The sequence below is a fragment of the Phaethon lepturus genome, unplaced genomic scaffold, assembly GCF_000687285.1.
Source record: "Phaethon lepturus isolate BGI_N335 unplaced genomic scaffold, ASM68728v1 scaffold16626, whole genome shotgun sequence".
Classification (NCBI taxonomy): domain Eukaryota; kingdom Metazoa; phylum Chordata; class Aves; order Phaethontiformes; family Phaethontidae; genus Phaethon; species Phaethon lepturus.
In genome coordinates this window covers 1-20,033 of record NW_010548421.1, presented here as the reverse complement: position 1 = coordinate 20,033, position 20,033 = coordinate 1, and the positions used below count along the sequence as shown (strand labels likewise).

Below are 20,033 nucleotides of genomic sequence, written 5' to 3'. Positions count from 1 at the left end.
CAAAATTAAAAGATTTTTCCCCACACATGCACACTTAAACTACACTAAGTGTTTGCCATTTCGTTGTCTAATCTTGCAGTCTGTCTGCAATCTTTCAGATTTGCTTCTCATTTTTTCATATCTAATTTATTCAAATTTCCAAGACTTGAAAAATTTCAGCAGTAATACTAGAAAGTTACTTGCTCCCACAATTCACATGTTAAGAGTCAGTAACTTGGAAATCTCTCCCAGCTTCAGAGCTTTATGCATTTGGATAGAAGTTCTGAACTTAGAAAAATACTACACCTGAATCTTAATAGAGGCAGCATGAATTCTTGAAGGTCACCGTTTCAAGAATACCATACCAACGTCAGCATTCCTTTAGGAAAGTGGTGAGCCATCAGTTTCTGTGCAAAGTAAAGAAATTTCTTCTAGCTACAAGACATTCAGACTCGAGTGCACACATGAAGTAAACTGGGTTCTTCCAGCTGCATACCATTATTAAGACACCATAGTGCTGTTCTCAGTCTTTTTGTCACCTTCCCATAGCTACATAGGCAAGTATGAAAATTACTGACCCCTACAAATGAAACTAGTCACGCATATATGAAGGAAGGTACGGAACAGAAGTCATATGATTGGCCCCAAGGCCAGCAGTCACAAAAGCCCTACACAGAAGGGCTAAACAAAACTCAAGTCTTTTGTCACTAGGTAAATGTTTACAAGAGCTGCCAAGGCATTAGATACGGGAGAAAACATTTGCACATGGAACAGGTTCAAGTTAAAACTTTAATACAGACAGTTATACCAAATACTTACGCTAACAGCAAAAACTTCCACATCACCAGCAGCACTTGACAAAGATGACAGAGGACAAGGAACCATCTCCCAGGTCTCATGACCTAAACTTTACTATGAGCAGTCCTCAGGCAAGTGATACAATGCAACATTCATTATTAGCAGCTACTGTAGGAATAAGCACATCACAGGTTAGTCAACAGGACTGAAGGACAAATGTTTTGAACCCATTGCATACTTTCCATGTGTAGAGATTTGCTCCAGAGAAGGGAGCAGAGGAAGCAAACTTTTAAGTCTGCTATGAAAACAGAGTCGACTTTGCTGCCCAACAGAAAAAACATGAAGCCCATCTACTGTCACACTTGAGAATAAAAGGATACATTCTTCCTCATTTTTACTTATCTGACAAAGTAATTGAGAAAGAAAACATTTTATTTCTATATCCATTTATTATTCATCTGTAAAAATATAAGACTAATATACAACTACATCTAGCTTGATTTTGTAAAATCAATCTTCATTCAGTGAGATACCAGTGTACATTATACATTAAAGTCGTAAGAAAAATACTGATATTTGACATTTTAAACAAGTTCATTCATGTAAAAATCACATTGCAAGTAAAATTTAGTTAGAAAATACATAATATTCACAAAAATACACATGTTAAAGACAGCTTGTGAGAACATTGTCCTAAATTTAATTCAGCCGTGGAAAAAAAAATATGATTCACAGTTAGGCTTGACTTATCCAGTACCATAGCAGAACTTAAAAGTAAATGCATCTTAATTCTGTTAAGAATTTGTTCTTTTTCCTATTAAGGTGCACTTAATTCTCCCAGTTGCAAATAAGGAATGACTATGGGAACTCCCCCCCCACCACTGTGCATGTACACAACATATAACACTAGTCAAAGGAATTTTAGCTTTCCATTCCATTTTGAAATAATTTGGATATTTATAAATTAATTTATAAAATCTGGATTGAAAATACAATTTACATATACAGGATACTTAATACACAAAGATTACATTAATAGCAGCGTAATATTGTCAATCATGCATAGCATCCTCACTATCACTTTTGGATTTTTTCTTTTTCTTTTTTTTTTTTTTATCTAAAGATAAAATCTATATAAAACAGTCAAGCCTTTAAGTATTTTCTTCCAAGGAGAAAATTGTACAGATGTTAAAAATTTAGGAGGTAGTGAATGAAAGGCCAACAATATCAGCATATTTTAGAAAACCTTATACTGAACCCCAGTACCGTTTATATATAAAATTAAGTTTAGCCACTCATAATCAACTGTTGATCATCCTGAAGTAACAATTTAAAAACATTTTGTAATTAACAGTGTATGCATTAGTAAAATATGGAAGAACTTTAGAAACTTTATGGTAACTGCAACATTAAGCAATTACATGCTGTGCAGTCTGTCATTGTAACTGTAAATACACACTTTTTAAAACCCATTTTTAGGTTTATTCTTTAATGTTTTTATCAAGTTTCAAATACTTAGTTTTACGTTACCAAATTTCTGTAAAACAAAACATAATGTGTGTCAAAGTATTCTCTCACATTTAGATTAATCAGTTTGCAACAAAGGTCCTAAGAGATGAATTCTCATGCAATTTAGAGTAGGACCCTAGTTAAATTTCTACAAGTCCTTAATACTGGCATATATATTCAAAATATTCATGCATCTGTTATAAGTACAGATTAGGTAACACACAGGGTTTGGCAGCACACTAACCTTGGGTGTTTGTACCTAAGCAATAAGTTACTTTGCAACACTGGCATTCTCAGACTCAACCCTCCTGTATAAGTTAATAGCTCAGAGCTATTATCCAAGCTGCAAAATACTAATGTACCACATCAGACCCATAATGTATTTCCACTGAATGAAAACACTACACCTGTATTAAGTGCACTACCAGTTCATTTTCTGTATCTGTGGACCTCATTTCTCTTCTCATCCAAGTGCCTTTATTCCTTTGATTATTCACAATACATTCAAGTAAACAAAAGGCACAGAAGTGCAAACTAGCATAATAAATGAAAGTCACCCTCCACTGATGATTTCACATAGGAAGGAAAGTCTTTTGACAAAGGAAAAAAAAAAGACATTTTAAAGTAAACAATCTTCCTTAAATAAAGGAAGTGTAGAGCAGCACTGACAGAAAACATGCATATTTAAAGTCTACATGTTGCAGAATGAACAGTTATTTTCCTCGTTTCACACTAAGTGGATGTGGTTACTTCATTTTAATAATTATCAGCAAAATAAGTAAAACACTTCAAAATTCTTGCTCATGTTGGAAAATATTCCAGGACTTCTCCATATACACGCTGAAGAAACCATAAATAAATCCGACAGAGCAGAACTAACCTGTATTTGAAAAATACCATTGTCTGTTATGTTAACTCTCCATAAATCAAAATGGGCATGAATAACTTTCTTGACATCTATAAGACTTGAACTCCAATGGTATCAAAGGCTTGAAAATACTACTGCTCATGAGATATAAATTTAAAATTTGCATTTAGTGAAATTAAACAGCAATAATTCCTGAAGCAATTTTGTTTCCATCATTACAAAAATCTTAAACACACAGAGTTTTAGCCTCTGATATCCTATAAAGACTTTTACAGATGCCTTAACATTAAACTTACTATTAGTGTCTTGTTAGTAAAGTTACCAGAGGTAGATGTTTCCTCAAGATAGACAAAGGAAAAAAAAAAGAAAGGGTTTAGCCTCTTTTGCCACCCATTGTGTCTCCCCAGAGGGTAGAACATGTTTCCAAGAACCTAGACTACTGGCTCTGGTAAGCACAGTACCACAGTACAGAACTGGTAGCATCCTGCTTCCTTCTTAGAGGTTGACAGACTACTGGATCCCTGGTGAGAAGCTCTATCCATCCTTCTCCTCATTCCTATTAGTCCCCATCTCATTTTCCTGCCACACAATTTATGTACCCACAGAAGGGTCAGGTTGGGAACCAAGTGCCAAAGTGGTAAAGCAGCATACTAAAAGGGGAAAAATAACACTAGAAGCCTCTCACTGCAAGTTTCCTAGTAAGTTTGCAGCTGATTATGCACATACTTATGCACTTGCAGTATTAGGACTCGTCATCAATATTTTGTTTTACATATAGCAACTTTGTAATATTCAAAACACCCAGCCAGTGGTACACAGAATGACCAGCATTTACAGTTTAGTTCATTGTAATGGGTAATTTAGTATCACATGGCTTAAGCAAGCTCTATTAAAGCCTCATTCTGATTTAAAACTTTTTTTTAACCCAGGGATTTAATTTAAGCTGTTCTAACTTGTTCAAGTTTGAAGAAAGTAACTTTTTACATAATTCAGACTCACTACAACAAACCTTTGCTAGTAGAAACCTTCACAGCTTCTACTAAGACTGCGATTTTAACATGTATTTATGGTGTGTTACTTCTATAGCATTAAGTTTACATTTGATTTCTTTAAAATTTGCTGGGATTAGCAACTAAATCCAATGATAACCTTAAATATTGCAAACTAAAATGAGAACAGGTCTTTGATGCATAAGTGTTAAGACTTTCACATTTGAATTTCAAAATTATAGTCATTAAAAGTAAGTTTACCTGGCCATTAAAGCCAGTAAAGGTGCATGACTAATGAGCCTGTGGCTGCACATTCACTTACAAAGGAACAGGCAACTTCAGAATCCCCAACCTTCAAATCCTGACTGTTGTCAAGTTGCTGACCACTATCGCATATCCCTATGGCTGTCAGTCAGGGAACTAGACCAGTGAACAACAACTCTTCCCACCCCACCTCCTGCTTATTTTTCAATTTCCTCATACATAGAGCCACATAAACAGCTCTACCAGCTAAACAGCAGTCCAGAACAGGAATGAAGTGGCTCAAGCAGCTCCATTGTACGTAAGCAGCATTTCAGATGAACATGAAGCCACAGTACATTAGACAGTCAGCCTCACACAATAATTGAAGTTTACTTCTATAAATCCAGTAGTATTTTGCATTAAAAAAAAAGAAAATCAAGCTCACAGCCATCTCTTAGCTATCCTTCATTTTCAAATTAAATTTTTCTCATCCAACTTCAGTCATTTCTCTTCCACCTTCGTGAAGTATTTACATTGAAGCACAGAATTAACTAAGTTAGACAACTTACATAATTTTGAACTTCTTGTATTTACTTTTTCCCTCCTTTAACTGTAGTGCTTGGTAGATGGGGAGGTATAAAATGTATTACATATTAAGCCAAATTAAAATATGTATCACATCCTTAATACAAAGTACACCAAGGTAATTTCATAGTGTTATTATAGTTCCATCTTCTTCTAATGACTTATGATCTGGATCTTGTACTTCATATTCCATGCTAATGCTGCCTACTGAATGATTCAAGTTCATCTCACTGGAAGGAAGGAATCCATTTTGTGTTGGCTCATGAATGAGTTCAATTTGTGTCAACGATTCTAGGCTTTCACTGGTAGGTGCAGCTTTTGGAATCTGCTGTGGCTCACCACTATCTTCAATAATAATGTCCTCTTCATCACTCTCCTCTTCTCCTTGCAAGAAATTTGCTAAAATATTTGGCGTGCTACTTGGAAGGCTAGATTCAGTAGACTGACCAGAGCTGCCAGAAGTCCGACTGTTCCTCACAACATTATTTCTCTGGTTTGCTGGCCTTACCGTAATGATCAGGTTACGGCTGTTTGCAATCATCATGTCTGTAACCTGATCAAGGCTTTTTCCTGAAACCTCTATTCCATTCACCTCCAGTACTTCATCATTAACAGCCAGCAAGCCTGTGCTTTGAGCCAGACCTCCAGGGACAAGCCTAGATATGAAAATCCCCGGAACTTTCTCTAATCCATGTGGCGTTACTCTGACACTAGAGCCATCTCGTATATAAAATCCAAGGGGCTTGTCAGTTCCGTATTTGTAAAGTCGTACCCTACGATGGGTTTCTGGAAGAATATCTACATCTATAATAGAAGACACTGGTCTGAAGTCTTGTGGCATGCTAATGACAATGTGTGGTTTCTTCTTGTGATTATCCGGACGTAACACATTTGATAAGACATTTTTCTTCCTTGTCATAGTATCCGTACCAAAGGCACTGTAGTCTGCATCTTCTGTAAGACATAGCACACCGATGATTAGATCATTTTATATGTGGTCCATATCGCATTGCTATTGTGTTTTAGGTTAGCAGACTGAATTTGCTAATCTAGAAGGTTTCTGGCTTGCTACAGTAATAACATTTCTCTCTACACATGAAACAAGAGCTTTAACATTATGAGATTCAAAGTTTGTAATACTCTTGGTTTCCTACTATCAGAAGGAAAGACAGTAGACAAAAAAAATATTAAAGCAGCAGAGACACAAAGAACTATGCTGCTTGAGAAAAAGGTTAGAATGGGAAGAGTGAGTACATTCCTAGAAACATTTTAATTTTATTCAGAGTAATTCCACTTGTTAGTTTTCTCTCCTCAGGTTTCAGATCATTGGAAAAGGAAGAATGAAAAAGGGAAAGCAGCCAGTGTGCCTATTATTGCCTAGTTCCTGGAAGCTAGCCAAGTGACCTGGATTCAAACTCCAGAAAGCTTATTCCATTCTGCACTCTCTTCCCTGCCCCCACGCGATGTAGGTAAAATGGCTGTGGAGCACAAACAAAACAGACCTTGCACACAAATACTTCAAGCAAAACTGTTCATACAAGCAATGCTGTAACTGCCACAATCTGATACATAAGTATGTGATCATATGCAAAAGGCTTAGAATTTAAGAAAGAACACATATGCAAGTCATACAAATACTTCTAATGGAAAATATGTTCTGCAGAAGCAATTCTGATGTCCGAAATGCCTATTTACCGAAGGCAGCTTCCATTTTTCTTTTTAATATGCTGTAAATCTCCAAAAACAATGAACCAAAACACATTCCGATCTGAGTTTCCTTGGATTTACACTTGTATTTTTACAACATTACATAGGTTACTTTTTTTCTGCTGTGGATAAAAAAAATAATCAAGCAGAACTGGTTTGCACTAACCCTGAGACTAAGAAGTTAGGATTTCTTTGGATTATCACATTATGATGCCATTGGTACAGCCAAGAGAGTAAAAGAATTGCTATACATTTCAATCCATGAACTGAAATAACTATGGAAATGCGATCCCAGTGTGAAATTTCAGGAGAGCTGTCAACTGCTGATAAAAAAGTACACATTGTTGGTAAATCAGAAATTTTTTTTCCTAGGCTAAGATGAAGATATACAGACACGTACCAGTTATATTTGAACTTCTGATGCTTTAAGCAAAATACAACAGAGAAAGTAGTTCTGAAGCAATAGTCTAACATTATTCTAACATGTAATACAAACTCCTTCCTTTCCCAGACGTTAGGGAAAGACGTTTTTCTTTTGAAAAAAAGAAGAGGTTTGGTTTTTTTTTAAGAGTAAAATGATTGGTCTACTAAGGTAGCCTTGGACTTAGTATTCTAAAAGATAAATGACAACAGGAAAAGAAACAAGTTTAAATTAGCCCTCCGAAAGAACCAAAGGGGTTTATTGCAAACTCATACCTTGTGTGTACACAATAGTAATAAACCAGTTCATCAATATGGTTTAAAAAACATGTCTTGATGATGGCCTCATTTATATTTCTTAATTATTTTGTTGTTTAAAAAAATAAATCACACCTTAAGGGAAGCAAAGCTGTTTGCTAAAGACAGAACATCTTTTGTATTAAAGTTTACAGATGAAGTTGTTAAAGTTTGACACAAACAGGAGTTATTTCTGAAGACAGCTGAGTCTACATGGCCATACTATACTCTGGAGTCACTTTTGTGACAATCTCAGTTACTTTGGGAGGACATAGATTCCTCTCTAGAATATTACATCCACCCCGCATAGTTAATTTTCACTTCTCCTGTTTCTCAGATTTGGCGATCTCTTCATCCAGACTGGTGTTTCTGCAAGAGTTACTAAATGAACAAAGGCAGCACTAACACAAATTAAACGTTACTTAAGTGGAGACACCCCACAGCGCTCTCACTTCATGTAAGAAAGTCCATACTGACAGCACCCTAGGGACTTCTCTCTCACACTTCACCTACTGAGACAGCCTCTACAAAAAGCTGCTTCCCTGTCGTCCTACGATCAGCAGCTAAAAATGAAGCTAAATCAAGGGGTGGGCTAGAAAGAACAGTACGAAGTTTAACAAATACAACTGCAAAGTCCTGCACCTGCGGTAAGATAACCAGGGAGCCCAGTACAGGCTGTGATCTGTGTGGCTGGGGAGCAGCCTTGCTGAGAGGGACCTGGTGGATAAGCTGAACGTGAGTCAGCAGTGCGCTGCTGCAGCAAAGGCAAACTGGATCCTTGGGCTGCATCCACAGGGGCATTACTAGCAGAGACAGAGACGTGATCAACCCACTCCTCAGCTCTTGTCAGGCTGCACCCGAGTACTGCATCCAGTTCTGCTCCTCACAATTCAAGGACGACGCAGACAGACTGCAGAGGGTCCAAAGCAAAGCACGAAGATCATCAAAGGCCTGTAGAACCTGCCCTATGAAGAAAGGCTGAAGGAGTTAGGTCTTTTCTCCCTGGAGAAGAAAAGGCTCAGGGGGGACCTCAGCACAGTATTCCAGTATTTAAAGGGTGGCTGCCAAGTGGATGAAGACACATGGAAAAGACAGGGGGGCAATGGGTGCAAGTTGTACTGGGATTGGTTTCATCTCAATATAAGAAAGTCTTCTGGGGTTTTTTTGGTTGGTTGTTTTTTTTTGGGGGGGGGGGGGTTTTTGGTTTTTTTTTTGTTGGGGGGTTGGGGGGGGGTGTGTGTGTGTGTGCGTGTGGTTTTACAGTGAGAACAATCAACCATTAGACCAACCATCCACAAGGATGCAGTGGAGTCCCCATTACTATAGGTTTTCAAGATGCAACCGGACTGGGTGCTAGATAATCTCATTGAGGCTCCCTTTCCCATAGAAGGTTGGGCCAGATGATCTTTCAAGGCCCCTTCCAACCCGGGCTGTTTTAGGAGTCTATGAATTGTACAAGGAAGAGTAGGAAGTTAGAAGCAAACAGAAGAATCTACACTAGCTATGCCTGACAACATTAGACGACTGTAAATACAGGAAATTTTTAGTTTATTTGGGAGTCTCAAAAGTTCTCTCAGAAAAGTATGGAATTACTATCATTCTTCAGCATACAAGGTTAAGGAGAAAAAAAAACAATTTAAGGTTACTTAAAATAACATTACATCTCAACATCAAGCAAGAAGGCTTTAGAATAGCCTAAAATCTGTTCTTCAAATGCCTAAGTGCTGTCAGTTGTATTGAAGAGTGGTTTGACTAAAAAACAATTCAACCTCACAAACTAAAGCATAACAGGTAGACTATGTCTGAAGTGTAAGACACCTCCAAAAATGCAAACTTAACAATTTTCTCTGTAAAATGCATTTTGGGATATCTGACTGAAGATCAGCCACTAAAAATCCTGTACTCCATTGCTGAAAATTAACATGCTGATTTTTCAGACAACATGGAGCAATTTTTTTAGTGTTTGCTTAAAATTTATGATTAAAGAAAAAAGTGTGAGAAGTTTTGCCCTTATCTCTACTGACAACCCATCCAACCAGTTTCAAGTTAGTCATTTGGTTGTTACATTGTGAGCATTTTTGCAATTCAATGAGTTGCAATAGTGTCTCTCTTTTATTTGGAATCACAATTGCTCACAAAACAACCTGGAAAGGGTAATAGTGAAATAAGGTATTAGAAGGGTCTTGCTTTAAATATCTTTCACTGTTAGATATAAAAGTAACCCAATGATAGCAAGGAAGTGATAGTATAGGTGAAAATTTTAGACAAGTAGACAATTGTGACTTGAATATTAGAATTAAGAATGACAATGAGTGCAAAGATTTTTTTTTTTTAGGTCATGGATTTTCCCCTCCCCCCGCAGCAGCTGGTATGCATCTCAGTGGTCTTGAAAGCTATACAAAAACTTTTTTGTGCAGTGCATGTCCAAGCAGTGTAGATCTCTGGTACTTTAGAACTCTGGTTTTAAGGCTGCACAATCAATGTTAAATTCAACAAGACTAGAGAAAAATATTCCAAAGACCACAAAGACATTGCATGGACAAAAAGTTCATTTTGGCTCATTTCAAAAGCTTCACTTTTTGGTTCGTAGTGGTGACACATATTTCTAGGCATTTAATGCCACATTGGTCCAGAAGAGCTCTGTTCATTGGGAAGTTCTCCAGAGAGCCAATGAATAAGTTGGCTCTCTGGAGAGTAAGAACTAATCAACTGATTAGTTCCATATTGTTCAGACCTTAAGCCATATTACGCTGCCTTTTTTTTTTTTTTAGAGTAAGCTCATGTAAATAGGAAAATTGCACATGCACAGTTTATTTGTGCTAGAGCACAAATTGCTGATGAAAACTCTAGTATTAGGTACTAACATATTGGTATCAGTGAAGAACTCTGTGTCTACTGCTTTTACTACAAGAGTTCATTTAGAAACAGTACAAAGGAACAAAGTGTATCGAAACACTGTCAGTATTGATTTTTTTACAAGTGCTCTTCCACATGCATTGCAATATTAAAAGGTATTCAGTTTTGGGGTTTTTCTCCTTAAATTCAAACTGCAGACATTCAGATTCTTGCCAAAGAATCAGAGTACCCTACACATTCTGTCATATCAAATGTATATCATATTTGACATTCACAGCTTGCCACAGTGGGCTGTAAAGCTTCTTCACCTTCATAGCAGGCCACATACCTGGATGTCTCTCCTGCCCTTCAGGCCATCTGTTGCCTACATGGAAAAGTTTGGCATATACTCAATATACAAACATATACACATTTATTACAACCAAGAAGTAGATTTACTGTGTGCTGCGAATGGTCATGGTAAGTTTGTGGTCTTTACCTAACCGTTAGATCTAGAACTATTCCCATGGCCTTTTACAACTTCCTTCCCTGACATGAACAGAGAGTTCACAAAAATCATCACTCAACCTGCCTTCCCACAACTACCAGCTGATCAGGCTTAAAACTTTTGTCCAAATCAAATTTTTCACAGTTAATAGAGAAACATGAAGATCAGTTGCAAAAGGACTGGCTTTGAAAGAAATATTAAGTAAATGTATCTGTATGTGAATTAACAGATTCGAAAGCGCTTTCTAACCAAAAACTAAGATCAGAAAAACATTTCTTGGAAGAGATACGAACTTTAAAAGTCTCTTTCAGAAGACAAATATACAATCAGAAATCTTAACACTGAGCTGGTGCTTTTGCTTTTAGAGACTTAAGTTACATGACACATTGAAGCAAAAGCATCCCAAAATTGCAAGCCATGTGTCAAAACATGTAAGAAACTAAAGCACCAGAGGGTAGTTGGTTTGCATTGTACCTAGTCTTAGTAGTCTAACAATTCAAAACTAGCACAAACCTTAAGGTATATACCGTTAAAGTTACATAATTTGTGGGAAAAAGAAATAGTGAAAAGTTGATGAAAACTCATCTCTCCAGTCTCAAACAAGCAGCATGACTCTGTTTAACCTCTCTTCCACTGCTAAACAAATTTTCTAAAGCAATATTCTTGAGTACAAAGGCATCTTTGTTCTGGCACCTAGCTAATCAGTTTAAAGCTGCAGCAGAAAATATTTTGGCATAAAGCCAAAGGACAAGGTGTTAACTACAGATAGCGTTAAGGAGAACATCCACATAGCGGAAGAGTGTTTTTTCCCCCCAGCAGTTTCAAGCTCAAGGTGGCACCAATCTGTATACACTTATTAAATTAAAAGCCCACAAATGCCAAATTTGGTTTCAATTTAACATTGTTCAAGACATATTTAAAATGTTTTCCTGATCTATTTGCAAAGCAATGTAGAGTTACCCCTCAAGAACTAAATTTTCAAAACCGCCAAATCATCAATACATTTGAACATAATGCAACTTAACATTTTTAAAAAAAGTCCCAACAAATCTTGTCTCTTTAGTCACAAGCTGTAACAAAACATGATTTTAAGAAACTAACCTATGTTTTTAGGAACATGACTCAGAATAGCTAGGATATTCCATACAGAGCTGTTTGAAAAGCCAACTCCTCTTACTTTTCACCAAAATAAAGCTTCTCAGTAAAAAAGTCTATCTCAAGAGGCACAAATGAATTACCCAGATAACGCACTTTTTACGATGCACAGCCACGTACATGCAGAACTTGCAGGAGTTGTATATTGTAATTTAATATCCTGCAAGTGAGTTTTAAGGACATTATAATGAAATGTATCTTTTTGTTCAGTTATTATCTCTATTATTCTTGTATTCAAAATGCAAAGTCCTCCACGTCAAACCACCCTTCAGAGCCTGTGCAGACTATGTCCCATGTCCGTGTTGGTCCCCTCCCACTAATCTTATCTTCAGTAAGATTACTCTCACAGACAGAGCGACTCCCATACATCTGGATTTAATCACGATATATCAGTTTAACCTTTAAATTCCAGATGTCAACAGTACCTGTTAATCTGTTAAACTGCAGAATGAAATTCCAATAAGCAACTGTTTTCCACAGACTGATAGCCATTCTGGACTCGTTAATATCAACCTCCAGTTTAGATTTAGCACTGCAACAGTTTGAAATATTTTAAAGGAATTTAGTTAAATTCAAACAGAAGAGTCTAAGAGGAATAATGGGATTTGATTTCATTTCATTACAGGATCTCTAGCTTTCTTACCACATTAACCAATATGCATAAATGCACAGGACACACAACTTTCTAGCTTTCATGAATTAGGAGTCAAAAATTGAATGGAACAGGAAAAGAATGCTTACTCTAGCACATCAAAATTTCTGAAATTTTGAAGTCATATTATCACGATTGTCACTTATGAGTTACAATGCAAAAGCATCTTGCTGCTCTCATTTCAAGCCTTTAAGGTGCTCCTTGCACATAATACATTAAGAAGTTAACACTATCTACCTTAGATTTTATTGTAGTCTGCTCATACCTTATGTTGGCTTTCCACAAATTGCATGTAGCTTCTAAATAAGTAAGAAATAAGAGCAAATTTAATAATAATTACTATTAATTTTATTATTATAGGTAATAATAAAATTTCCTATCTTTTAAGATAGCAAAAAAAATTGCTCTTCCTCACAGCAGCTTTTTGCCAAAGACCTTAAATTCCCAACTATTATTGCTGGAAATATAAAAAAAGGCAAAGTTCTATGAGAAAACCCACAGAAATTTTTCAGATTATTTAAGAGAATGTATGAAAGCCACAAGAAGCCTTGCAGGTGGAAAAGTAACTTGTGTCACATACAAGTTACAGCTCCAAAACAGCACAGACCAAAGCTGCCCCATCAATAGCAAGTATTTGTTCAGACATTTGATTTTCAATTTCAGAGGTACAGCCAAGAAAGATCTGTGCAATGAGATTAACCACACCTAAACAAATTATGCTGCACAAATTATGACACATCTCTAGCTCCTGCAATTCAGCTTTAGTTACAGGCAAATTATTACAAATAAAATACAGAATAAAATTATTTCCTTATTTTCTATAAAACAAACCTCTGTTCTATATGGCAAAGATGCTAATGGACTCAGTCTCAATTTAATCAAACAGAAGTGATCAAAGTAGTCACAACTGATTCAGAACAAAGTACAGCGCTGGAAGTGCTGGACTCATATGCCAGCCTGGGTTCTTTATTCCCTAAAACTCTACTGCCAGAATACTCGTCTCAAAGGGAAGGTGATGACAACTGATACTTTCTACATAGCTTTTCCTGCTAATCAATTCTTGGCATGATAAACTTAAGTGGGTTCATCTTGTTTGTCGTACTGTGCATTGTATCAATTCAATTATCAATTCCTTGCTCTAGAGTAATTAAATAAAGCATGATGGGTTATTTCTAAAGATGCAATGAAGGTATAAGGTGTTACAGCTGTAACACTAGTAACAATCTAAAAACATATGGTGTTAAAATATAAACTCAATAATCCCAGTGTGACAAAGTGGCTTATCTGTTCTCGTCATATGGCTGCTGATGGAGATTAAAGAGAATCATAGACCTTTTCTAACTCTAGGGTCTATTAAAGCAAATAGTTCATTCCTTTGGCAATTCAGGACTGGAAACACAGGCCTTACTAGACTCACTATTCTTAGTACAAACAAAGCAAACACACACATTTTGCCAGCAACACAGCAGCTGGCAAGCAGCCACACTGTTTTTGAATATAGTTTTTGTGGAGCTGTTGTGGAGCTTGTTCATTTTTTGGAGTGGGAAAGCTGATAAAAGCTTCCAATGCCCAAGTATTTTCTAAGGGAAAATAAGCCTGTCTTAGCAACAGCCAGAAACAGGGCGCATCTTTATAAAATGCCTAAGCAACAAGCAGTCTGCTATTCAAAGATCATTGACCGACTTATTGTGATAGGATTTGCACATGCATGTGTTCATATATATATACACACACAATGCATGCACACTCACACCTGTATTCAAGTAAGCAGAAAACCAACAAGTGCAGAAATCAGGTTTTCTTGACTTCTCTAGATTAAAACAAATTTCAAATCACATCACTAGATTTCTCCCCTCCCCTTCAGTTCTATATACTGAAGATGTTCTCCTTGACAAGAACAAATACAACTTCAGATTTTATAAAAAGAACTCTGTACCTAGAAGACATGCTATTTTTAAAGGCAAACCAACAAATTAAGCAGCACTCACATTTGAGGTCTAGTTGTCATTTTGAAAGCTTCAGAATGTTTTTAGGAAAATGTGATGAGTAGCCTATCACAAAGTTCGTCTTTGATTTATACTGACATTCAATACTTCCTGTAATAAGACTTTTAAGATTCCTTTCTATCCTGTAGTGGCCTCTCTCCTTGTCTGATCAAAATCAGAAGTTTAAGTGAAAGGCATCCAACATAAAGAGCAGAAAACCCTAGAGATTTAAAGTTTATTTTCATTTGCTTACATAAAATCAGAAAGAAGCATTTGTTAGAGATTTAACTTCAGTTTATCTAACTGAACTAAATACAACCAAAAAAGCACAAATAGGTTGCCCGAGGAAGCTCTTGCAAGAGAGATGCGTTGTGAATAGCTTTCATGATCCATAATTATTACGAAATTCAACATGATGAAATAGGATGGAAGGGGTTTTTTTCTTCCATACGTCACTGTTTACTGCAACACGGTATAATAAAGACATGATTCACAGATGTCAAGTGCACTTACCTTTTCTCTGAATGAAAATCCTGAGTAGAGGATTGGCTGTGGAAACTGCTTTATGATAATTGTCATCGTTATTGATAGGCAGCAGGTCTCCATGAATGTCCGTATATCCCACTAGAACATCGACATTCGGTATCTTGTGCACATGCTGCAATAATCCATAGAACTCCTCAAACTTTCCAGGTTTGGATCTCTCCAGAGAAAATCGTCGAAATTCAGCTCCGAACTACAACAAAATATATCTGACATGATTAATATGTAAATCTAACATCCTCAAGCAACAGAACTATTTGAATGTTAAACCAGAAATGTTACGGAATTAAAAGTGCACTAAAACCTACAACCATAATTTTGAAGTGGCATAAAAAGGTCAGTTACTGTTTTTTTTTCCCCAAAGCTATAACTATTTTTAGCCTTGATAAAACATGTACTTTTGAATATGTAAAAGTTGTTTTCATTGTTACGTTTAGGACAAAGCAGTCACTAACATGGGAGCTTAACATTAAGGTGACAAACTAGTGCAAGAATAATTGCAGATTTTTACATGCTTATGAAGCATCATGCACTCGGTAAGGGACAGAATTCATACCCAGCACTGATGTTGGTGGCTCAAAAACAAGATTATGATTAACCTCCTATGGTATGTGACTACCTGGAACTTTTTCAAAGAAACTTCAGTGCACTTTAGAACAGTATGTATAGATTGTTATACAGCTATGGTTAACCTATGCAAGACGGAGTAGTTTTCAGGTTCCCAGTTGTTCGGACAAGAAATTAAAAAGCCACTTTGACCTGAAAACTACGAAGAATGGCCGTTGCTTTTCAGTACAAACTATGTGCAGTAAAGCCTTAGTGAGCTGACCTCAAGTCAATTCTGCTCTTAAGCAAAGAGAGGTACAAAGGAGGCAACCAGCCACTACTCCGTAAGAGCATTCCAAAGATTTGTCTGCATGATCAAGACTCAAATCTTGATTGCATAGCCTTTTAAAATGTGGTTGTATCAGGGTATAAAACAGAGAAGGTACAGAAGATATGCAAAACCGCCCCATTTAGTCCCTGGCACTGTACTTCCAGGGGCAGATTTTTCATTTACTCAGTATGATCACGCAGCAAAAAACCCAGCTCCCTAGTCCAGTCGAGCTTCAGTCTCCTATATCACCTACATTCAAAACACTTACTAAAAAAAAAAAAAAAAAAAAAAAAAAAAAAAAAAAAAATCAATGCTAGTAACGATTCCGTGGTGGTAGGCTAAGATTAAACTGAGTGTAAATAAAAGGGTAAGCATTTGATGTAGACTAGACAAATATAATTTTAGTAAGCATAACTGGTAAAATTACAGTGTTCTGCCCAACACTGGCAGGACACAAAGCAAACAGAATATTGGATAAAAATTACTCCAAACCCTCTGTATCGGGCACACACAACACACCAAAGATGTCAAAAGGAATTAAGAAAGAGCATCAGCCAGGTTGCTAAAAGCAGACCAGCTTGTATATTAATTTCAAGGATAATAAACTAATCACTAAAAAGATAACAAACAAAAAGTCAGTTAGTGGCATTTTTTGTGAATTCTATTGCTGACTTACAGTGAACATAAAAACTTTAAATAATTTTTTTAGTAAGTTTAGTTTCGAGCAGAACAGAAAAGCACATGGAACAAAATACTCACTGACTGAAAGTTTGAGCCTCACAGTATCACATGCTTGGACACACAGTAGGTGTGAAGGTGCACATTACCAAGCCTTTACACCATCCTTTACCTCACCCTTGATGGTAACCTTTTGGACAGTAACAGCTTTAGAGTTCTCTCATACAAACAAAGGAATGAAAATAAAGAGACAAGGACCTCATTGTTAGCACATTAGCACCATGCTAACTCAAACACAGCACAGCAAAACAAGCTACACCTTCCAGCATCCCACCTTCCTCCAAGTTTCAAATAAAGGAATTATCTGGGAACATTCCTCTTCTAGAAATACTCCAATTATAGTAACATTAACTAACAATAAGGCAGAAGGAATGATTCATACGTGCTTACAAGAGAAGCAAAGAAAAGCCTGCAGAAGGAACTCCCACCACGTCAGAAGCAGATCATGACATCAGTGAAAGACATTATCCTGTGCCTCTTAAATCTTTCTTCAGCTATGCGAAGTATGAATGCCACAGGAACCGTCCATGCGTTGCATCAATTTCAATTGTTTGGCTTCGAAGTTTAAGCCTAATTCAGTAATAAAAGTTTAAAAAGCCAACAACCTCACCCCCAATCTGAAGTAAAAGTTAAATCCTATTGCAGCAGGCATACAAAGGGCCAGATTTTCAAACGCGTGATTTTTATTTTTTCCACATGATCTTATACAGAGTTGGTGTAAACACGGAGACTAAGAATCTGGCTATTATTTCCTAACACGGTTTGCCCCATACTGAATGCTATTACAAAGCAGATAAAAGAGACAAAAATAAAGTTGTGCAATTTCATAGTTTATTTTAACCCCCTGAAATGTTTTCATTTTATATCAAACGTTGCATGCCATTCGATTAAATAGGCTCCACTTACAAGTTTAGAGGAGATGAGAGATTGGAAGAGACTAGAAAGAGAAGTATTCTTGCCACCTGAGCTCCTCACAGATGGCATGCTGTTACACTGGTAACTCAGCTGGGAGAACACAGCACAAGCTATGTCAGCATATTAGTAAGTTACTAGAGATACTTGCTTAAGTAAGACCCTCATGACAGATACCTTTAAGTCCGCTGTAACACAGCATACTGCTGCTACACTGTAAGTCTCCACCAATGACAGAACTTGAAGTACAGCAACCATATCCGTCTTACCAGTATATTAGAATGACTTTTTCCAGAATGAAATCCAAGTCATGAGAAAGAAGGGAAAAGTCTGAATGTTATATCTAGATAACGGGAAGTTTATTTTGGGACTTCGATACCATCACGAGGAACTCTATTTTGGGATATAAAACTTGATTTTCTATCACAAGAGAAAGCGCTAGCTGGATATAATATACTGTGGGGACTCCTCAGGGCAAGTTCACACCAGTTACGTAAATTGAATAAACTATACTAACAAAAGGATTTTGCTCATATAACTGCAACTACAGATAGGCTGTGCTGGCACAGCTTTGTCAGTTGGGGCATGAGTATTGATTCGGAGTATCTAAATAAAGAGCTGTACATCACTGATAAACCTTCAAAGCCTAGACCACTCCACAGTAATGGTCCCCTCCACCTCCCACACAAGCCTTTCTTCTTTCTCATTAGAATTGCTCATTTTCATAAAGGGAAGATGATTCCTATGCTGTATTAAATAGGGGTGCTGTTAAATAATGCATTAGCAACAAGTAGTTCTAGGAATGCCTTGAAACCTCCTTCATAATATGCACTTAAGAGACAGTTCCTATTCATTAGGACTTCTACACTTCTCTGTACAAACACCAAAGAACAAGTCACACAGGTGATTCCTAGATATATGTTAAATCAAGGAAAACACACAATGGGGGAACAGTAAACCTAGAGTTTTGGACTGAGATAACAAGTATTTTGTTTATAAACACATTGTACTGATTGTTTTCAATCTTACAAGAGCATAAATGAAAAGACTTTACCAACCACAGCAAGAGCTACGCTTAACTAGTATTTGAAAGTATGGTTACCAGGTATTCCTGTACGTTCTAGTTTTGTCCACATGAAAGCTAAGTTAACACTTCAAAGAAATCGTCATCATTCAAGCTGTAGGGACCAATCATACATTTTCTCGAAGTTTCACCACTATGTTATGTTATCCTTAAAAAAAAGCACAAAACACCACAAGTCCTGACTGCTTCATCTATACTGCTGCTGTAACACTTGATTAGCAGGAAAAGAAGGTACAGAATGCAGACAAGAGGCTGCAGACCAGTTTAAAAAAAAGCCCCCAAGAGATCTATTTTTCTACCACTGGAAGAAAACACATCCATGTAGGTGCGCTTGCAATTCGTCTGGACAATGAAAAAGGGGTTTTAACTCATTACAGAGATTTATTTAACCAATAGGTTGATACTCCACCTAATACTGCACATCCACTTTCATGACTGTTAACTGCAGAATGACGTATCAACAACATATATAAACCACAGCAAAAATCTAATTTCTTTCAGAACATCAACGTTTTGTCAGCAAGACTTTCCCTAACCAGCACGTGAAAAATTAACAATAGGAAGAACAGATGCAGATACACCCATGAGAGAATTTACAAAGTTGTGCAAAGCTTTGACCACAAGAAGCTGTTGGTGTAAGATGTAACGTACAGATACACACTCATAAAATACTCGCCAGTGTAAAATCCTCAGAAAGTCTCTAAAACAAGGCAAGCTCTACTTCAAAGTAAGTTAGCCAGGGCTTACCTCTACCAAGTAGTGCAAGCTATAAGAATATGCTCTACCCCAGAAAATATAAGAAACACAGAAGCACATAGTCACTAAGTTAAATTAAAAAAAGGAGTATAGAAACATTCACAAAGTTAAACAAATGTACTCTTTGCCCAATTCAGATGAAGAACAGGTTTTAAGAGTTTGTGAATTATGAGTCTAAACATCTCTTTTGTCCCAGATATCCCAAACTTTCCCCAAACATCTACTTCTCTGTATGCTTTTCAGTTTATGCAGAAACTAAGGGGCCAACTCCACTAACCTGTTGTTGTAAAACACTTCCAAAATAGTTATTCCCCCACATGCAGACAGCGCACCCAGTAAGCGGTACCACCACCTAACTCCCGCTGCCTCAGCCTCGTAGCAGCTGAGCCGCCCGAGGAAACCAGCAGGAGCTGGCTGCAGCAGGCACAGCCAGGTGGGGAAGGGGGTCCGCCCCCCGCCGCCTCCTTGAGCCCGACAGGCGCTCATGTCACACCGGGGCCGCGCATCGGCGGCCGCCGGCCCCGGTGCCACCTCGGGCAGGTGAGTCAGCAGCTCTCCCTGCCCCCTGTCCCCTCACCGCCTTCTCCACAGCC

The 20,033-nt window shown here is 37.2% G+C and overlaps 1 protein-coding gene across 1 annotated transcript; it reads right to left on the bottom strand.

Annotated features, from left to right (window-relative positions):
* Positions 1 to 5,095: 5,095 nt before the first annotated feature.
* On the bottom strand, positions 5,096 to 19,926 carry PARD6B (par-6 family cell polarity regulator beta). Its single transcript, XM_010289957.1, has 4 exons — positions 19,718 to 19,926; positions 19,432 to 19,465; positions 15,044 to 15,266; positions 5,096 to 5,925 (listed from the first exon to the last, which is right to left on the bottom strand). Exons 1-4 carry the CDS (start codon positions 19,924 to 19,926, stop codon positions 5,096 to 5,098), a joined length of 1,296 nt encoding a protein of 431 aa, XP_010288259.1.
* Positions 19,927 to 20,033: the final 107 nt, after the last annotated feature.

Coding starts and splice junctions, on each gene's coding strand:
- PARD6B (XM_010289957.1), bottom strand. CDS start 19,926: ATGAGCGCCTGTCGGGCTCAAGGAGGCGGCGGGGGGCGGACCCCCTTC. Junction 19,466..19,717: donor GAAGTGTTTTACAACAACAG/GTTAGTGGAGTT, acceptor TTTCTGGGGTAG/AGCATATTCTTATAGCTTGC. Junction 15,267..19,431: donor GCTTGCACTACTTGGTAGAG/GTAAGCCCTGGC, acceptor ATTTTGTTGTAG/TTCGGAGCTGAATTTCGACG.